This window comes from Xenopus laevis, chromosome 2L (genome assembly GCF_017654675.1).
Source record: "Xenopus laevis strain J_2021 chromosome 2L, Xenopus_laevis_v10.1, whole genome shotgun sequence".
NCBI lineage: Eukaryota > Metazoa > Chordata > Amphibia > Anura > Pipidae > Xenopus > Xenopus laevis.
This window is the reverse complement of record NC_054373.1, coordinates 93,555,340-93,573,673: the sequence shown is the minus strand read 5'-3', so window position 1 is coordinate 93,573,673 and position 18,334 is coordinate 93,555,340. Positions and strand designations below refer to the sequence as shown.

Sequence of the window (18,334 nt, the reverse complement as noted above, 5' to 3'; positions counted from 1 at the left end):
AAGAAGTACTTTATGCAGTTTGACGCTGCTCATTTATGTACCATGATGCTCATTCCAAACCGCTATGTGGACTGGTGTTAGTTAAGTAACACCATAATACCAATGACCAAGAAAGTTTTAGTCCAAAAAGGGTAGGCTGCAATGCTCTGTGATAAGTTCAGGATATAAACAGTAGTAGGAAGCTATTTTCCCTGTAAGGTGTTCGCTTGTGCATGTGCACACACATTTTGAGGCCAGCGCACAAACATTTTGAGGACAGCACACACACATTTTGAGGACAGCACACACAACAAATTGTGGTGCGCACAAAAATTTTGTGTGAAAATATAAAATTTTGTATTAATTCTGACCTGAGCACACAGTTTTTAAAAACTGTGCACATAGCTGAGAAGGAATTAGAGGGAACATTGGAAGGACACACACACAGAGATGATTTTTGGACTTTGTATTATGTGTTCAATGTGCCTAACATTTCTTGCAAAGTACAAATGCACTACTCGCACATGCAAGAGTGTACGCAATGCCAGATCTCCTCTCCCCATACTGAATATAAGCCTGCACTGGGTGCATGTTCAACATATGCAGCACCCCTTGAACGCAAATTACAAGTGCTAATAAGCACCTATGACAATAAAACTCGACATAAGCACCTATATGCATGTAGCCTAAAAAAGATTTTTTCTAATTATTTTTTTTACAGCTTTCAAAATAACTCCTGGAAAAGTTACAGTTTTAATCTATAGTCCAACTGTAGCTGTACTACATACTAATGGCATCAAATGGCTGAGTGGGTAATGACTCAATGAGGGTTGGTTTACATTTCTTATGGAAGGGAAAGCCAGATAACTTCCGTGTCTAAAAGTGGCCATAGACGTAGAGATCCGCTAGTTTGGCAATGTCAAGTTAACGCACAGATGCGGCCGCCATCCAACGGGATTTTTTAACCTGACACTTTCGGCCAGATATCGATTGGGGAAGCCCGTTGGATGGCCCACACACACGGGCCAATAAGCTGCCGACTCAGTCTGTCGGCAGCTTTTATCGGCCCGTGTATAGGTAAAGGCACACAGTGAATGTTTATTTATTGAACTTCATGATGAACAAGTAGCTTGAATCCCTGTGAAGATAAATAAGCACATGAAAAGCTGGTGGGTTTGTTTTTGTCCTCTGGATTCGTTTGCATAGTAAAGACTAACTTTTTTAAAACCTACTTTGATATGGGCCTTTTTATAAAGTTTTGTTTTTAAATTTCTTCCACTTTGCTTCTTGATGACTTAACACGACCTATGAAAGTGCTTCTTCATAAGATTATCTATATGACAAACAATTTATGAAGGTTTTCTCACATCAACTTTGACCAACATGTAAATTTGGTGACATGATGAAATTCCAATACATCCTATGTGTCATGATACAGGCCTGTAAAAGTTAACAAAACAGACCAAGGAATTATGAAAAAAAACTTCTTCACCAAACTCAGATAAGCAACAGGCCTCTCTTCACTAAAGCTGGCCATAGACGAGCAGAATATCAGACGAACGATCGGTCGGTGCCCTTTCCCGACCTGCCACTAACCATTCAGATACATTAAAGCAGCAAAGAGAACAAACTAGCCGATGTCCTGCCCGTCACAGCAATCGTGCAAAAGTATGCCAGACAAATTCTATTGGGAAGCTCACAGCGATATTGTCAGATCGGCAATACATGCAGAGATATTATCGTCAGCCGGCAGAAATCTTTAACCTGCCCGATCGTCCAAACGACCGATCTCCATGGGACGGAAAATGTTGGGACTCTCCACACGCGGCCCTAAAATCGTAAGAATCCTCGATCGGATCTTTGCGTCTATGGCCAGCTTAAGTTCTGGAATCAGCCATGTGGAAAGGGGTCCCAGCCTGTGATGCCCTTCTCCAAGCCCTGGCTGATAACAGTCATTCCATGTGGAGGGGTGAAAGCTCAAGGCGGAGAGACTTACACATTAAGGCTGAAGGATGTGGAGGTTGCACTATAACATATACGCAAGCATATTTATCAGCCCAGAATCCATACCTGTTGTACCAACACTATAAGAAAGTGGTTATGGATTAAATGCCACATTACCATTCAAAAGAGTACAAACATGATTAGGTTTGGCCCTGGGTTTATCAGATGGGAATGTCTGGGGCAGGTCACACAGTATTGATATTTGGAATCTATGGACCCAGTAGGAAGAAATGTGACCACTACAAATGATATCATTTCTCTACGGTGTTCCTGTAAGGAGTTATGGTTATTATATTCTTGGTCCAGTTCCTACGGACCAGACATCATAAAAAACTCAATCTTTGTCCTGCTAGGCCGCACCCCCTTGCATTCCTGAGGGAGGGGGGGATTGTCCACTTACCAGTTGCCCCTAAAATCACTGATAAATAGTCAGCACTTCGGACTTAGAATGGGATTTACTTTCCCTGGGGGTTTATCCCATTTGTTTCTTCTTGCCTCCAGGACCAGGAAATTCTATATTTGAAGCAATGTATTGGTTTTCCACGTTTTCCCCCGTTTTTTGTAAACTGTTCGTATATTTGAATGTATGTCTTTTTGTAACCAGTAAAATCATGTGCAGCCAGAAGCACCATAATCGTGACACTATGGGAGGACAAGAATTGATTTTGGGGAAAACCAACAATACCTTCTATTGCCACTATAAACATACCTTCATTGTTTTCTGGTCGAGAATTCTTAATGTATGCTGAAAATTTGGCAAATATGTCCATGCCGGCAGTGTTGGACTCTGGATGCTTTGCTGCTAACTTGCGATATCTGTATGAAGCATTAAATGTGATATTTGTATTAGTACCTTCTCAGAATGTAAAGTATACATGGCACATTGTACACTTGTCTGAGCTTAGAGCATTTTTTAAATTTGATTTATGTCTACACTTTAGTAGCCTCTTGACTGTATGTATAATATTTAACCAAAAGCACAAAAGGTTTTTCCCCTTTAATGAAATGTACTGCAGTTTGTACAATTGCTGTAGCACAGCTAAGAGATATATATTAAGCAAAAGCCACAGTAAGCTGCATCCGAATTACATTAGAGGGCCAAATGATGAATGTGTGGAATAAATTGCCAAAATGTGGGAAGGTCACTTAAATACAACCACTTGCAAGACAACTTGATCCTGTGAGTGAATAAAACAAAACAACTTACTTTGGAGGGCAAAGCACTTCTTCCAGGAACTCTTCAATCTTATTCACATCGGTTTTCACTTCATGATTGTAGGTTATAAATGGAGGGTGTGTTCCCGGTGCAAGATTTTGCAAATCAGCTGGTTTTCTGTAATTAAAAAAGGAACATACTCATAATGAAACTGTCTGAATATCATCATAGTTCAATGAACTTACATCATTGAACTAAAAAACTGCCACTAGGGGGATCAATTCCACAGAGTTACTACCAGTTTACTGTAGTAATAGGCTACTACTACTTACTCATAGGCTATTACAGTGATCTCCAACCAGTAGCTTATGAGCAACATGTTACTCTCCAACCCATTTGATGTTGCTCTCAGTGTGCTCAAAGCAGGTGCTTATTTTTGAATTCCTGGCTTAGAGGCAAGTTTTAATTGCATAACAACAAGTATAGTGCAAAGTAGAGCCCCCTTTAAGCTGCCAGTGCGCATAGGTGCTACCAAATAGCCAATCACAGCCCTTTTTTGGCATCTCCAAGGACTTTTTCATGCTTGTGTTGCTCCCCAAATCTTTTTACATTTGAATGTGGCTCATGGGTAAAAAAGGTTGGGCACCCCTGGGCTATTACCTCAAAATGTGCCATACTACAGTAGCATCAGTTTTATAAATAACACATCATGTATTTAGAAGTGCCTCCTTCTCTACATTTATCTGGTGCTCTCACTCTTTGCTCAAGTTGCACGAGCTGCTAAGGTGAGTTCCACCTGTTTTTGCCAATGGACATTTTTAATAGGTATTATCAAAGATAGATAATGTTCCTACTACAGCCTATAACCAATCTGCTGTTCATCTTCAGCCTTGCCTTGCTTAATGCATACATTTCCAATGCCATCTTCTTGTCTGTGTTCATGCATCCCTCAGGATTTCCCTTAAGTAGGTGTAGTTAGTTACAATGGCATACTCTGCTGCTCCATCTTGGACTCCCAAGCTTCCCAAGGTTTAATGCTACTCAAAAGTCCTCTTTGGTTACTTCTATTCAGTAAATAGCCAGTTCTTTTTCATTATTGGCTCAGCTATTCCACAATCTCATACATTTCAAATAATACCAAAAAATAGGTCCAAAATCCTTTCGTATCCATCCTACAACTCATCTGCAAAGGGCTTTCATTTTGAGACACGAGATTTATAAATCAAATCACTTCAGTCCACCGCTATAACTGAGTTTACAATCTAAGTTATATTTACAGACACCCACACAGTGACACACAAAAACAGGCAAGATACTAATCAGCAGGCAAGATACTAAAAGGTTAATTATAAGGTGGTATTCAGACAAGCTAAGTGTCCACAGACTCTGTTCCAGGACATTTCCATTTTAGAATAATCCAGCCAGCTCCAAAAGGTTAGCACTGATAATCAACCTGCTGCATGGAAAATGTTGTGCAGCGCTGTCTAGGGATCCAGGATTCTGTCGGGATTCAGCCTTTTTCACCAGGATTCGGGATTAATCCAAGTGCCTGGCTGAACTAAATTCGTAACCTTAAAATAATGTGACCTTTTGTCACACAAAGAAGTAAATGGTGATTTTTCTTACCCTAATTTGCATATGCAAATAATGGATTTGGTGCATCTCTAATCCTGTAATGAACATGTAAAAATAATAAATTTCATTTTTAATGCTGTCATATATTACCATATTCATAGGCATTTGATGCCAGATTTTGTTCCATAAAAACACCAAAGCAGGTTACATACATTACAAAAAACAGAAAATATTTTACGGATACGATGCATTTACTGGCTGCAGTGAACAATACACTGTGCTTTTGCATATGGTAGAAAAGAGGCAATTAGTATGGTAGGGACCACATTGCAATGTTTTGCCTTAGTAAAATATTATATTTAGTAAATACCAAAAATAAAATACGAGTAGCTTTTTAAATACAGACAGTGATAGCTTCCATGCAAGCTCACCTTACAATGGCCTTAGTTAAAGGACAAGGGAACAGATAAGGATTTGCCTATACAAACTTGTACACACTGCCTCTGTGCAAATGATGACGAATGGGAACTCAGGTTTTAAATTATTTTTTTTTATTTATTATTGTAAATGAACAAAGGTTTAAATTTCTGGGTAATTTTACTCTCGGACTTTACGCAAATTAGTATTTCCGAGAGTGCTTACATGGAAAATTATCTGACTCCATGCACCTGTACCAAGAAATCCCATCACCTGACTTCTATTCAAATGGGAGGCAATTTCAGTGCGTGCCACTACATGTATTCTTGTGTGGATACTCTGGGGACACAGGAATATTCTCATAACAGTCACTATGCCAATGTTTAAGGCTAAGGGCACAATGGGTGGTTTCTCAGCCTGCTTATAAATGCAGGCTGAGAAATATCTTTGTACACACTAAAATATGTTGAGTGCACCTCAAGATTTGCATGTGCATGATCAAGCACCCAAGTTAGAGGGAATGCTGGCCTGTGTGTATAAATCATAACCATTTAGAATGTCTGGAGAGAGACTGCATAAATGTTTATGTAAAATGATCTGGATCTATCTTTGTGATAAGGTGTTCTTTGGGTCCACTTCCTTCCCTTCCACAATGCACTGCACCTTTGGCTACAAACTGGAAGACTGCTTTAACTGTGCATACACCAATACAGCGCTCCGTTACAGATGATGACCGAAGAAAGATAAGATGGCACCCATGGATGCTGTGTAGAGTGCAGTTGGTTAATTCTGTAGGTGATGCCAGAAGTAGTAAGGTATTTTCTGCAATTTAAATGCACGTCTTTACTCAGTGAACAACTGCAGGAAATCACTGATGCCAAATCCTGTTTTTTTTGCAGCCCTTAACACACTCATAACCCAAATTCCTTTCCTCTGAACAGTCAAACGCAGACAGCAAAAAATCTCTAGTCTGAACAACCAACAATTATTATGCATTTTTTTGTCAATAAGTAATAATGTTCCTGTAAATATCAGAACAGCCCAGACATTTTTTAAACATGTAGTTTTTACACCAAGCTGCTTGTTGTTTGCTTCAGATCTGTTTTATAAACTATATATATATATATATATATATATATATATATATATATATATATATATATATATATATATATATATATATATATATATATATATATTCATGTTTTCTGTGGAGTGATGAAACATATCTGGGACGTACTCCAGTAACCAGACTCCCCCAAGTATAGGTCTCTGGCCCACTGAACTAGACTTGCTGGGATCATCCTAATGCAATTTTCAGAATTGGTTTCCCTTAAGTCTTTTCCAAAACGAAGGGAGAAAATTTAATGTGCGACAATAACTTTAGAGAAAACACTTCTTTTGTTTGGTTTAGTAGGCCCTGGGCACCAGGCCTTTACCCCCATGGCAGAGATGGACAAGACACCATAAATAATACAATAAGCACACCTCCAAACAGACTTTCCTTCCATCTTTTTTCACTGGCGCTCCCAGTCCCAACGGTGTCACTATAGAAGTATTTCACCAAACAAAGGATTTAGGAACTTGGGACAACACAAGTTATTAAGGTGCAAGGCTTTAAGCCACACTTATTGCAGAAAAAAGTACAGTGCACAACATTTCAGGATTATAACTCTTTCTCAGGTGAAACAAAGGCATATTAATCTCTGTATCATGCTTATTCCACTTCCATGTTTATATACGTGGTAAATTGTATGCAAAAGTCTGACAACCTCCCCTAAGACATCACAATAAAACAATGATAAACACGCAGGACAGTTGATGAGAGTGAATGAAGGAATGGGATTCCATGCAAAGGTCAGACTATAAATAAGACCAATTATCTCGTTTTGTAAAGGATTTATGAGTAAGTGGGTATTTTATAAGCCTTCCAATAACAATATCAATTCTCCCTTGGGTGGGGCAGATGTTCGTAGACAGAACTATTTCAGAGAACCTATTTCCATTAATTATATGCAAGGAGACACATCTGGATTGGCAAACCATACTGATACACCATAAAATGTGATACACCTACACTTTGGTATATTTTTAAATAGAAACTACTTCTGTGTCTATGTCAAATTGCAGGATCTATCTGGGAGTCCTATAACTTTGGCAGGGAACTGGTTATAAATATACACACAGACTATTTATACAAGATAATTTTCATATTTGCAAATAAACCTGCAAAACAACTGCCATAAAATACAAACACAGACTACCACAAAGCAGGGAATAGACAAAGAGTGCTTTACCATGCAACAGTTATTCTAAAGGTGACGATACATATTATTATAAGGAAATGTATGACAGCTTTTGGCCTGGGACACCATTGTTGGCTTTAAGATTATCTTCAAACCATGTTAACAAAATAGTATTTTTCCCAGATTTATACCCTGGCCTTGGGTGGAGAATGTGTATAGTCTGGGTGTAAAAGGACATGCCAAAAATCACCCCAAGGTTGCCATCGCTACAGCACACACGCAATGTGACCAAAGATACTATATAAAACCGACTATTTCATATCTCAGCATGATTTTGTGTTCTGAAGGGGCCAACCTTTAGGCTAGGGCCACGCCATATGGAATTTGGCCTATGGAGAAGCGCGGGATCAGAATCCGCTCCCCCGCTGCTCCTCTTCTGCACCCAGAACCATGAACTCCACTTGGGAGCAGACAGATGTGGTGGATTTCGTCTGCGTGTCTCCCTGTGCCCAAGCGGAAGTAATGTTTCTGGGTGCAGACAGCGCAGCAGAAGAGGAGCAGTGGGGGCAGATTCTTGTCCTGCGTTTCTCTGCAGGCCGAGATCCAAACTGTAATAATAAACACTAAGGGGCAGATTTACCAAGGGTCGAATTTTGGAGTGTCCAAATTCACACATTCAAGATTTTAAAAACTCAATTAGTATGAATCGAATGCGAATCAAATTTTCGTGTCGGAAACATTTGATCGAATATTAGACTTTCAATTTTTTTCTTAAATAACCTCCCAGTTGAATTGTGAGTATATTCAAATTTCAAAAATTCACAAATTCGAAATTCGACCTTTGAATGGGCCTCAAAATGGTAAGCTCTTGTAAGCAAGGCCTTTCATCCTTAAATTATTGCAAGGGTCCCGTTTAATATAAATTAGAAACGCAGTGTAAATAAATAAATGACGATGATGATGAAAGCACTAGCCATGCAAGATTAATTAGTAATAAAGATGTTATAAAAACATGTCATTTTTTGAAAACTGAAAATAAGGTGTTAACAATATTATAACTGTTGCCTGCAAGACCCTTCTAAAGAAATGGGTTGTGCATCACACCCTAATGCAAAAAAAGAAGAACCCACAAGCATTCATTATTTCTTCTCGTTAGTATGTTCCTCCCAGAAACCCTTGCAGGACAAACCAATGAGAAGACGTTTCTGTGTTTGGGCTGAATGGTGCTATAGATGAAATCCATGCAGAGTAGTGTTAATTGTATTCATACATTCTCCCTTGAGATCTCAGTTATTTGGCAAAACATTCAGGCAAGCTTTAATGCATTTGTACTGCTTTAACCCTTAATTTGCTGCACCCTTAAGATTAATAATAATTAAGAAAAAACTAAACACGATCTCCATCACTTAACTTTAACTAATAACCCACATTCCGTGTTGGGGCAAACAACATGCAACATATTGCAACATCATTAATAACAAATATGTTAATAACAGTACAAAAAAACAGTTCAAGATTTCTGGTGTGTAATTTCTTAATTCCTTTTCTGCATACTCCTTGGGAAAGTGACACAGTGAAAGAGATTGTATGTTTTTTCATCCAAACTATCCAGGTAACTACATCCTATGCTGGAATGGCTCTGCCCAAAGTATTTTCCTCCAAGCAAGATCATGATCAGATGCTATACCCAATAAGGAAAAACCTCCATACAATGTCTACCAGAAACCTTTAGTAGACATGGGCAACAAGCATACTAAGTACATCTTTTTTCTTAAAAATATATATAAAAAAAATAAATGCAAATGGTGGGTGTGTTAAATGAGGATTTGCGTAAAGTCTATAAAGCTGGGAAAAAGAACAAAAATCCTGTTCAAACTGCATCTCCATTAAATATAAAAACATTAATGTTATAATGTTTTTATAAGTACATTCACTTACATAACTTTTTTAGTAACTGCTGTTCTAAATCTAAACCGTGTCATATCTTTATGCCTTTAATGTCATGCTGTATAGAAATTTAGTACCAAAAGTATATAACAGACAAGAAACAAACCAATTAAATGAGTTGATCTATTGGTTCCAAAAATTTCATGTAAATTTTAGATATAATTCAGATTAAAGCTTACCTTTTCAAGTCAACAGTTGTCACATTGAATACAACACCTTTTAGCCACAATATCATGAACAGTCTTTGTGAGAAAGGACAATTGCCAATGCTCTCACCATCACTCCCAGCCTGAAATTTAGAAATATTAAATAAGATTAAATAAAAAGATTAAATAATCAAGAAAAAATGTTAAATGCTTGCTTGGGTGTTAAAGGAAAACTACCCCCAAAATGAATACTAAAGCAACAGATAGTTTATATCATATTAAGTGGCATATTAAAGAATCTTACCAAACTGGTATATATACTTGAGTAAATATTGTCCTTTTTTATATCTCTTGCCTTGAACCACCATTTTGTGATGGTCTGTGTGCTGCCTCAGAGATCACCTGACCAGAAATACTACAACTCTAACTGTAACAGGAAGAAGTGTTGAAGCAAAACACAGAACTCTGTCTATTAATTGGCTCATGTGACCTAACAAGTATAGTTTGTTTGGTATGTTTGTGTGCACAGTGAATCGTATGATCCCACAGGCGGCCCTTATTTTTTAAAATGGCAGTTTTCTATTTATGATTACCCAATGGCACATACTACTAGAAAAGTATATTATTATGAAAATGGTTTATTTACATATGAGCGGTTTTATGAGCTGTTTTTATAGAGACCTACATTGTTTGGGGGGTAGTTTCCCTTTCAACAATTACTTTCAGACTAAAATGTATAATGCAGCATATACAATATCGCTATATAAATAAAAGATGTTGATACATGAATCATGGAAGTAATTGTGTTTTGCACTGCAACAAAATCCCTTGATTGATTGTTTTCAAAATGTATAAGCAGTTGGCATAATGTCCATTTAATTTAGTTTTATTATTTAGAACATACTAGGCAGTGCTTAGAGTGTCCATTCATTCTCTTTAGCTTTGCCAAAAGGAGAATATAATGTCTCCACCATAGGTGTGTGAACAGACACAAACACTCATGCTAGAAAGCATGTTCTCTTATTATTACCCTTTATTTATATAACATACATATATTCCACAGTCCTTACCACTAAATAATTTCCGTTACATGCATTCAAAGTTGAAAAAGGAGAAAAGGCAGAGGTTACACAATAGAGCTCATCTATTATCTACTATGTATACTATGCTTGAATGGTTGCCCCGTGGCTACACAACAGTTTGTTTATATAAACTATAGTAGTGCTTCTGAAGCCAGTACATTATATTTTCATGACTTTAAACCACTTAAAGTTTATTTTGTGATGATACTGTTCCTTTAAGGTCACAACAGCCATGGATATTATACTTGTTCAAAAAATCATCCAAGCCACTCTTTAAGGCATTAATAGAATCTGCCATCACAACATCATCCAGAAGGGCATTTCACATCCTCATTGCCCTCACTGTGAAGAAACACCCACACTGCTTCAAGTGAAAGTTCAGTTCTTCTAGTCTAAGGGCAAGGGCACACAGTGCATTGTACACAGGAGGAGGAAAGCAGATCTGTGCTCAGTCCTGTAGCTCCATTGACGGCCCTGCTTCAGCCTGTGTGGAGCTACACAGAGTGGATATCTATGTGAAAATGCATAGATTTGCAATTCCATGCCAATATCCATTCCATGTAGCTCCACACAGGCTGACGCTAGACCTTGACAGAGTAACCTCATAGTTTAGTTCTTCCATTCCTTTTACCAGTTTAGTTGCACCTCTATGCACCCTCTCCAGCTCATGAATGTTTTTCTTAAAGGGATTCTTTCGTGATATTTATGATGTCGTTTTTCTTTGTAATTTACACTTCAAATAATTCACTCTACAATATAAAATTTAATTCCTGAACCAGCAAGTGTATTTTTATGAAGTTGTAATATTGGTGTGTAGGCAGCCATCTCAGATAATTTTGCCTGGTCATGTGCTTTCAGAAAGAGCCAGCACTTTAGGATGGAACTGCATTTGGCCAGGCTGTTGTTTCTCCTACTCAATGTAACTAAATGTGTTGCAGTGCTCTTCTTATATCTACCAGAGAGCTGTTACCTTGGGAGCTGCTATCTGGTTACCTTCCCATTGTTCTTTTGTTTGGCTGCTGGGGGAAAAAGGAAGGGAGTGATAGCACTACAACTTGCAGTACAGCAGTAAGAATGACTGAAGTTCATCAGAGCATGACTGGGGGAAACTGACAATATGTCTAGTCCCATGTCAGATTTCAAAATTAAATAATAAAAAATCTGTTTGCTCTTTTGAGAAACGGATATCAGTGCAGAAGTCTGCTGGAGCAGTACGATTAACTGATGCGTTACAAAATTTCCCTTTAAGGACTGGAGCCCAGAATAACTCAAGGTGAAGCCTTACGGAGACCTATAAAGAGGCAAAATGATGCTTTCATCACTCAATTTAATGCCCTTTTTATGCAAGACAGCACTTTGAAATATTCAGAAAGGTTCCTTAGAATACCATTTTCTTTTTTCGTTTTGGTTGATTATGCATGATGGTAAAAGTCTTTCCTTTCCTTTTCTCCATATGACTGACTATTTTAACCCATAGGCTAACATTGGGTTCGGTAGCTTTTAGGTGGCGAAATAGGGGGTTGAAGTTTTTTCTTAAAGAGACAGTACTTCGACTATCGAATGGTCGAATAGTCGAACGATTTTTAGTTCGAATCATTCGATTCAAAGTCATAGTCGAAGGTTGAAGTAGCACATTCGATGGTCGAAGTAGCCAAAAAAACAAAAAAAATTTTTTTTTACTTCGAATCCTTCACTCGAAGTTAATGAATTGGCCCCCAACATTCAAGATATTTACAAGCATTCCTGCCAGTGAAATCCCATCAGGCTTTGTCCATGCACCCTTCCAAAAATGTCCTCAGCTATAAAAGGGCACTACATGCAGACCAGTAACACCAAAAAAAAAAAAAAAAATCGTTTATACACCACAAAAAAAAAACACCAAAAAAAAAAACAAATGAATCTTTAAAATCACACAGCCTTTATTAAAGGAAAACTATACCCCCAAAATGAATACTTAAGCAACAGATAGTTTATATCAAATTGAATGACATATTAAAGAATCTTACCAAACTGGAATATACATTTACATAAATATTGCCCTTTTACATCTCTTGCCTTGAACCACCATTTCGTGACTCTATCTGTGCTGCCTCAGAGATCACCTGACCAGAAATACTACAACACTAACTGTAACAGGAAGAAGTGAGGAAGCAAAAGGCACAACTCTGTCTGTTAATTGGCTCATGTGACCTTACATGTGGTTTGTATGTGTGCACAGTGAATCTTACGATCTCAGGAGGCGGCCCTTATTTTTTAAAATGGCAATTTTCTATTTATGATTACCCAATGGCACATACTACTAAAAAAGTATGTTATTATGATAATGGTTCATTTACATGAAGCAGGGTTTTACACATGAGCTGTTTTACTCAGTATCTTTTAATAGAGACCTACATTGTTTGGGGGGGTATAGTTTTCCTTTAAGAAATAACTTAGCGAAACTCCGCTTGCACTCTTCCTCAGAAAAGGCGACACAGTGACGATCCATCGTGCGGCTCCTATAAGGAAGGCAGGGAGGAGAAATCGAGCACCGCGCGATGGATCGCCTTTTCTGAAGAGGAGCGCAAGCAGAGTTTCGGTAAGTTATTTCTTAATAAAGGCTCTGCTATTTTAAAGTTTTATTTGTCTTGGTGTTTTTTTTATTGGTATACTAACACATTTAAAAAAACCTTGTTACTGGACCTTTAACAGTCTAAGTATAGAACACAATGACCTATTCCTTGTTCAAGTAAAATAGCTGCATCTTCTTATCTGAACGGCTGAGGTATAAGATCTGGAAGGTCGAAAAACCCTATATGGACCTAATCAATAACTTATGGCTTTTTATGGACAACTATTTTTCTCCATTTGAAAAGATACATGTACGAAAAGGGTGATATATGTAGGGACCTGAAAATGGTATATATACTATTTTTGTGGTCTGATCTTTACATAGTAATTTTTTAATTTTATTGTAAGACACAAACCTTGTTCAGGTCCAGTAAGACAAAGCACACAAATCAGAAGATGGAATTTGAAGCAAACTTGTGGCTGGCTTGAAAAAAGCCCGAATCTGCCTGTGCTACCAGTCTTTGGATGTGGTGACAGGCGATCTTCAATTGAAGACAAACATAAGGAATTTTTGTTTAAATAGGACACCATGGGAAATGATATAATATAAACTATCATATCATAGAATATATACAAGTATGTAATAAAAGATTAAAATCATGTATGGGTGAAGGAATGTGTTTCATGTTCTTGGCTTGGTCAAGTGGAAACAAAATGCAGTAGAGAGAGTAAAAAGCATGCAAGTGGTATGCAATGCATGTGTCCTAGTGCTGCTGCTATGTACGGCATTTTCAAAATGTGTGCCTGACAGGTCATCAGGTCAATTATTTTTTCCCCATGATTCTTGCTGTCTCCATAGAGAGATGTGCCTGAAGACACAGCCAATGCATTAAAACTGATGCAGTTACGTTGGCACTTCGTTTGCGAACCGAACGCAGTAATGCTAAGAATTCAAAAGTCCTGTTAGTATAATTTCTGGCTCTTCACCTCCTGTCTGGCTCAGAGGTGGTGGTGACTCTAGAGTTCCCACAGTGGCATGTGTCAACAAGCTTAAAAGTCAAGTCAACTCCAAAATAAATATATTTTTTTTTTGATTGACATTCCCTTTAACAGCGAAGCAGCAAGCAGTGCAAGGAGCAAATGTTGACGGATGTACCTTTAATGAATGTCATTTTGTGCAACTGTGTGTCGGGAAGTTACATTGTTCAATTGGGTTGAAAAAAAGACCAAAGTCCATCAAGTTCAACCCCTCCAAATGAAACCCAGCATCCATACATACACACACACACGGACCCTTCCATACTCTCACATGAATTATATTGACCCATATCTACAGTATACTAACTATATATTTTAGTATCATAATAGCCTTGGAAATTATGCTTACCAAGAATTCATCTAAGCCACTCTTAAAAGCAATAATCAGTCATCACAACATCCCCCGGCAGTGCATTCAACAACCTCACTGTCCTCACTGTGAAGAACCTCCTCATTTGCTAGTCTGAAGGGATGACCTCTGGTGCAGCAATCCTCTTTATGGGTGAACAGTATTGCAACTGTGGTGCAAATATGTAGATGACCCTTATAGTCTTTGCACAATATGGCCCACACACACACTTGCCAGATCATATTAGAATGGGTACAGGCGAGCTAATAAAATGTTAATAATAATGTTTTTGGGATGCTTTATTTAGAAGTAACACTCATATAAAAACCAATTTGTAACTTTTAGAAGCAAATAAGAAAGGCAGGATGAAGTCTGCAAGTTGTTTTGGGAAGGACCTTGGCCTTGCATGAATTATCTCTTGCTCTTTTTTGTGTAATCTGCATGTTTATTGTAAACACCCATATATTCATATTATTGTTGTTAATAATTATAGCAATAATAAAAAAATAAAAATGTCATACACTTCGTTGCCGTTTCATAGGCGGCCTCCCCTCCCCTTCAAAAACTAAATAAGATATCCTGGTAATTAGCAATATATAACACTAATCCCAAGTACCAGATGCAACACCAGCACTTCCATTGTTTTTGGAACTATAAGATTTGCTAGTGAGGTAATTTTCAGAATTGTAGTTCTCAACCTCCTCCATTACATTATTCAAGAGATCTAGTCTTGCTTAAATATTATTCAACTGATTAAAGCACTCTATAGCTGTCTAAAAGTTTTATTTACATTAGTAATTGTTAGTACAACCTCCTTTTAGGAGGGAATGTCCCACTGCTCACACAAAGAGTTGCATTCTGCAGAAGGGCAGTGTATTTTTAAGTGCCAAAATTAAACAGAAACCTGATGTGTCTGCCACAAGCTGTTCTGGGTAGTTCTGTTTGTGAGGCGTTCCAGATGTGGTATAGAACTGTAGTTTTATTGTGTGACTGCACAGAGCCATTTGGAAAGTAAGGAAAGTAAGGACACAGGATATTACTAGAGCCCAACAAGGCACATCCCTACTTGGGTAAAGTGAGCTTTTTGGGAAAAAAAAACAACAAATAGAAACATTGATATAAGACAATGAAACTTCGCTTCGTCCAACAACAAATTACAGTTGCCAGAATCGCAGGCCAACCAGTCTTATATCCATAGTTTATAAGAAGATGTCAAAATTGAATGAGGACAGCATAACAGAAACTGAGTGGGACGAAAGTAAAATTACCCTCAGTGTCGGACTGGGGCACCTGGGGCCCACCAGAGAACCTGATCTGAAGGGCCCCCCAATATACTCACGAAAGCCGACTAGGGAAAATGAAGGAAATGCATACCAAAGTGTAATTAAGTATTTTCAGCTTAGAGAACACTTTTTCACAGGACTTAGATTGTAAGCTCACTGGGCAAGGACTGATGGAAATGCGATTGCGACCTTAGATTGTAAAATGACTAGGGCAGGAACCAATGGGAATGTTATAGGGACCTTAAATTGTAAACTCACTGGGCAGAGATTGATGGAAATGTGATAGGGACCTTACATTGTAATATCACTGAGGAATTGAAGTGAATATGATAGAGATCTTGGATTGTGAGCTTGAAAGGCAGTCTACAGTACCAAGGAGGTAAACAATATTATAACTATTTATATATATATATATATATATAGATAGATAGATAGATAGATAGATAGATAGATAGATAGATAGATAGATAGATAGATAGAGAGAGAGAGAGAGAGAGAGAGAGAGAGAGAGAGAGAGAGAGAAATGAGAGAGAGAGAGAGAGAATGAGAGAGAGAGAGATACACAGTTTATTCACATCAGTACTCCATCTGCTTTATGAATTTCATTCCATTTAATAAACTTGTAATTCATTAACTAAAAATTCATGTTACACTTAATTAATCAATAAAAAAAGTTAAAATTCAGTGGCATTTCATTTTTGAAATAAATTTTTATTTAATTGCAAGCACTTGATCAATCCCAGCAAAAGCATTTATATCTGAACCAGGGATGGAGAGATACAGAAACTGTAAAGGAGCATGGAAAGGAATAATAACATAAAAAAGTGGGGCAGCAAAGTTAAAGGGGAAAACAATGGGTTAAATGTAAAATGAAGTTAAAGAAGTTGGTGTTGGCCACTCAGAGTCTGTGTGGATTATAGGGGTAATTAAGCCCCACATTCACTGGCAGCCTGCTTCCCCCTCCATATCTCAGACAGGCAAATTCCATCACTGACTGTCTGACTCTGCTACAACAGCACCCCCCCCCCCCTCCAGATCGTTTGCCCACCAGCAAAGTATGTATCCACTAGAGGAAAATCCAAGCATGTAGCAATAGGCTGCAGGCCTGCAGAGGGAACAGGCAGCGGATCGATCAGCACCCAGGAACCACACCAGCAGTACTCCTTGCCTGAGCTCTTTTTCGCTGACTCTCCCACAATGCGATGGCGCAAGTGAGTGACATCATCAGGGGGCGCACAGTGTACCGAACTGAAGAGCAGCCAGCAGGGACAGCACAGACGCATTTTTAAACAGTTACCAGGTGGAGACAGTAGAGGCAGTGGGGCCCACTAGGTTCAGGAGGCGGCCAATCGCTGTGGGATACAAGTGCTCAATCCGAGCACCGGCAATATAGAAGTAGAAGTAGTGAGCGGTTTAGTGTCCGCAGGGGCCCACAAGGACTGGGGCCCACCGGGATTTTTCCCGGTGTCCCGGTGGGCCAGTCCGACCCTGACTACCCTCCATATCTAAAGACTCTGTAATAGGGTAACTGCAACTAAAAAGCACTGTCTGCAGACCTACAATTATTAAAAAGCCAGATGGCAATGCAAAGCAACAATGAAAGGCAAATGTTGGGTTTTAACTGAAGATTACAGTCTTGATCACAGGCTAGCATTGCACCCAATACCTAATAAAGTTTTATTTACCATAATCCCAGTGGCACATACTAATGACTATGGCACACTGGTGAGATTATCATATGAAAATGCTCCTGTCCATGTTTTTGTAGTTCAGAATACACCCTATAGAGCAGGGTCCCCAACCTTTTTCACCCGTGAGCAACATTCAGATGTAAAAAGAGTTGGGGAGCAACACAAACATGAAAAATGTTCCTGGGTGGTGCCAAATAAGGGATGTGATTGGCTATTGGTAGCGCCTATATGCACTGGCAGCCTACAAGAGGCTCTGGTTGGCAGTACATCTGGTTTTTATGCAACCAAATCTTGCTACCAAGATAGGAATTGAAAAATAAGCACCTGCTTTGAGGCCACTGAGAGCAACATCCAAAGTGTTGGGGAATAACATGTTGCTCACAAGATACTGGTTGGGGATCACTGCTAAAGAGATTACTTGAAGGGCCTAGCTTGAAGGCTAATCATTTAAACATAAAGGGGTGAATGCTTGATGACAAGTTAATTTGTGCTTTTAGAGAGCATGGTAGAATGTTTGACAAAAAGGATGAAACTAATCCACGATTTAGTTCGGGATTTGGACAGGATTCGGCCTTTTTCAGCAGGATTCGGCCAAATCCTTCTGCCCGGCCGAACTGAATCTGAATCCTAATTTGCATATGAAAATTAGGGGCAGGGAGGGAAATCGTGTGACTTTTTGTCACAAAACAAGGAAGTAAAAAATGTTTTCCCCTTCCCACCCCTAATTTGCATATGCAAATTAGGATTTGTTTCGGTATTCGGCTGAATCTTTCGCGAAGGATTCGGGGGTTTGGCCAAATCCAAAATAGGGGATTCGGTGCATCCATAGATGAAACCCAAAACATCTAAAAAATATCAATAGAATACTAGT

At 38.5% G+C, this 18,334-nt stretch overlaps 1 protein-coding gene across 2 annotated transcripts in view; it reads right to left on the bottom strand.

Annotated features, from left to right (window-relative positions):
* The window catches only part of clic4.L (chloride intracellular channel 4 L homeolog), a 48,927-nt gene that overhangs the window by 10,515 nt on the left and 20,078 nt on the right, over positions 1 to 18,334 (bottom strand). For both annotated transcript variants that reach the window (XM_041581087.1, NM_001095727.1), the window contains 3 exon segments: positions 9,504 to 9,613; positions 3,191 to 3,316; positions 2,693 to 2,799 (listed from right to left, as the gene is read on the bottom strand). In XM_041581087.1, the coding sequence (XP_041437021.1) occupies positions 2,693 to 2,799; positions 3,191 to 3,316; positions 9,504 to 9,613 (343 nt within the window).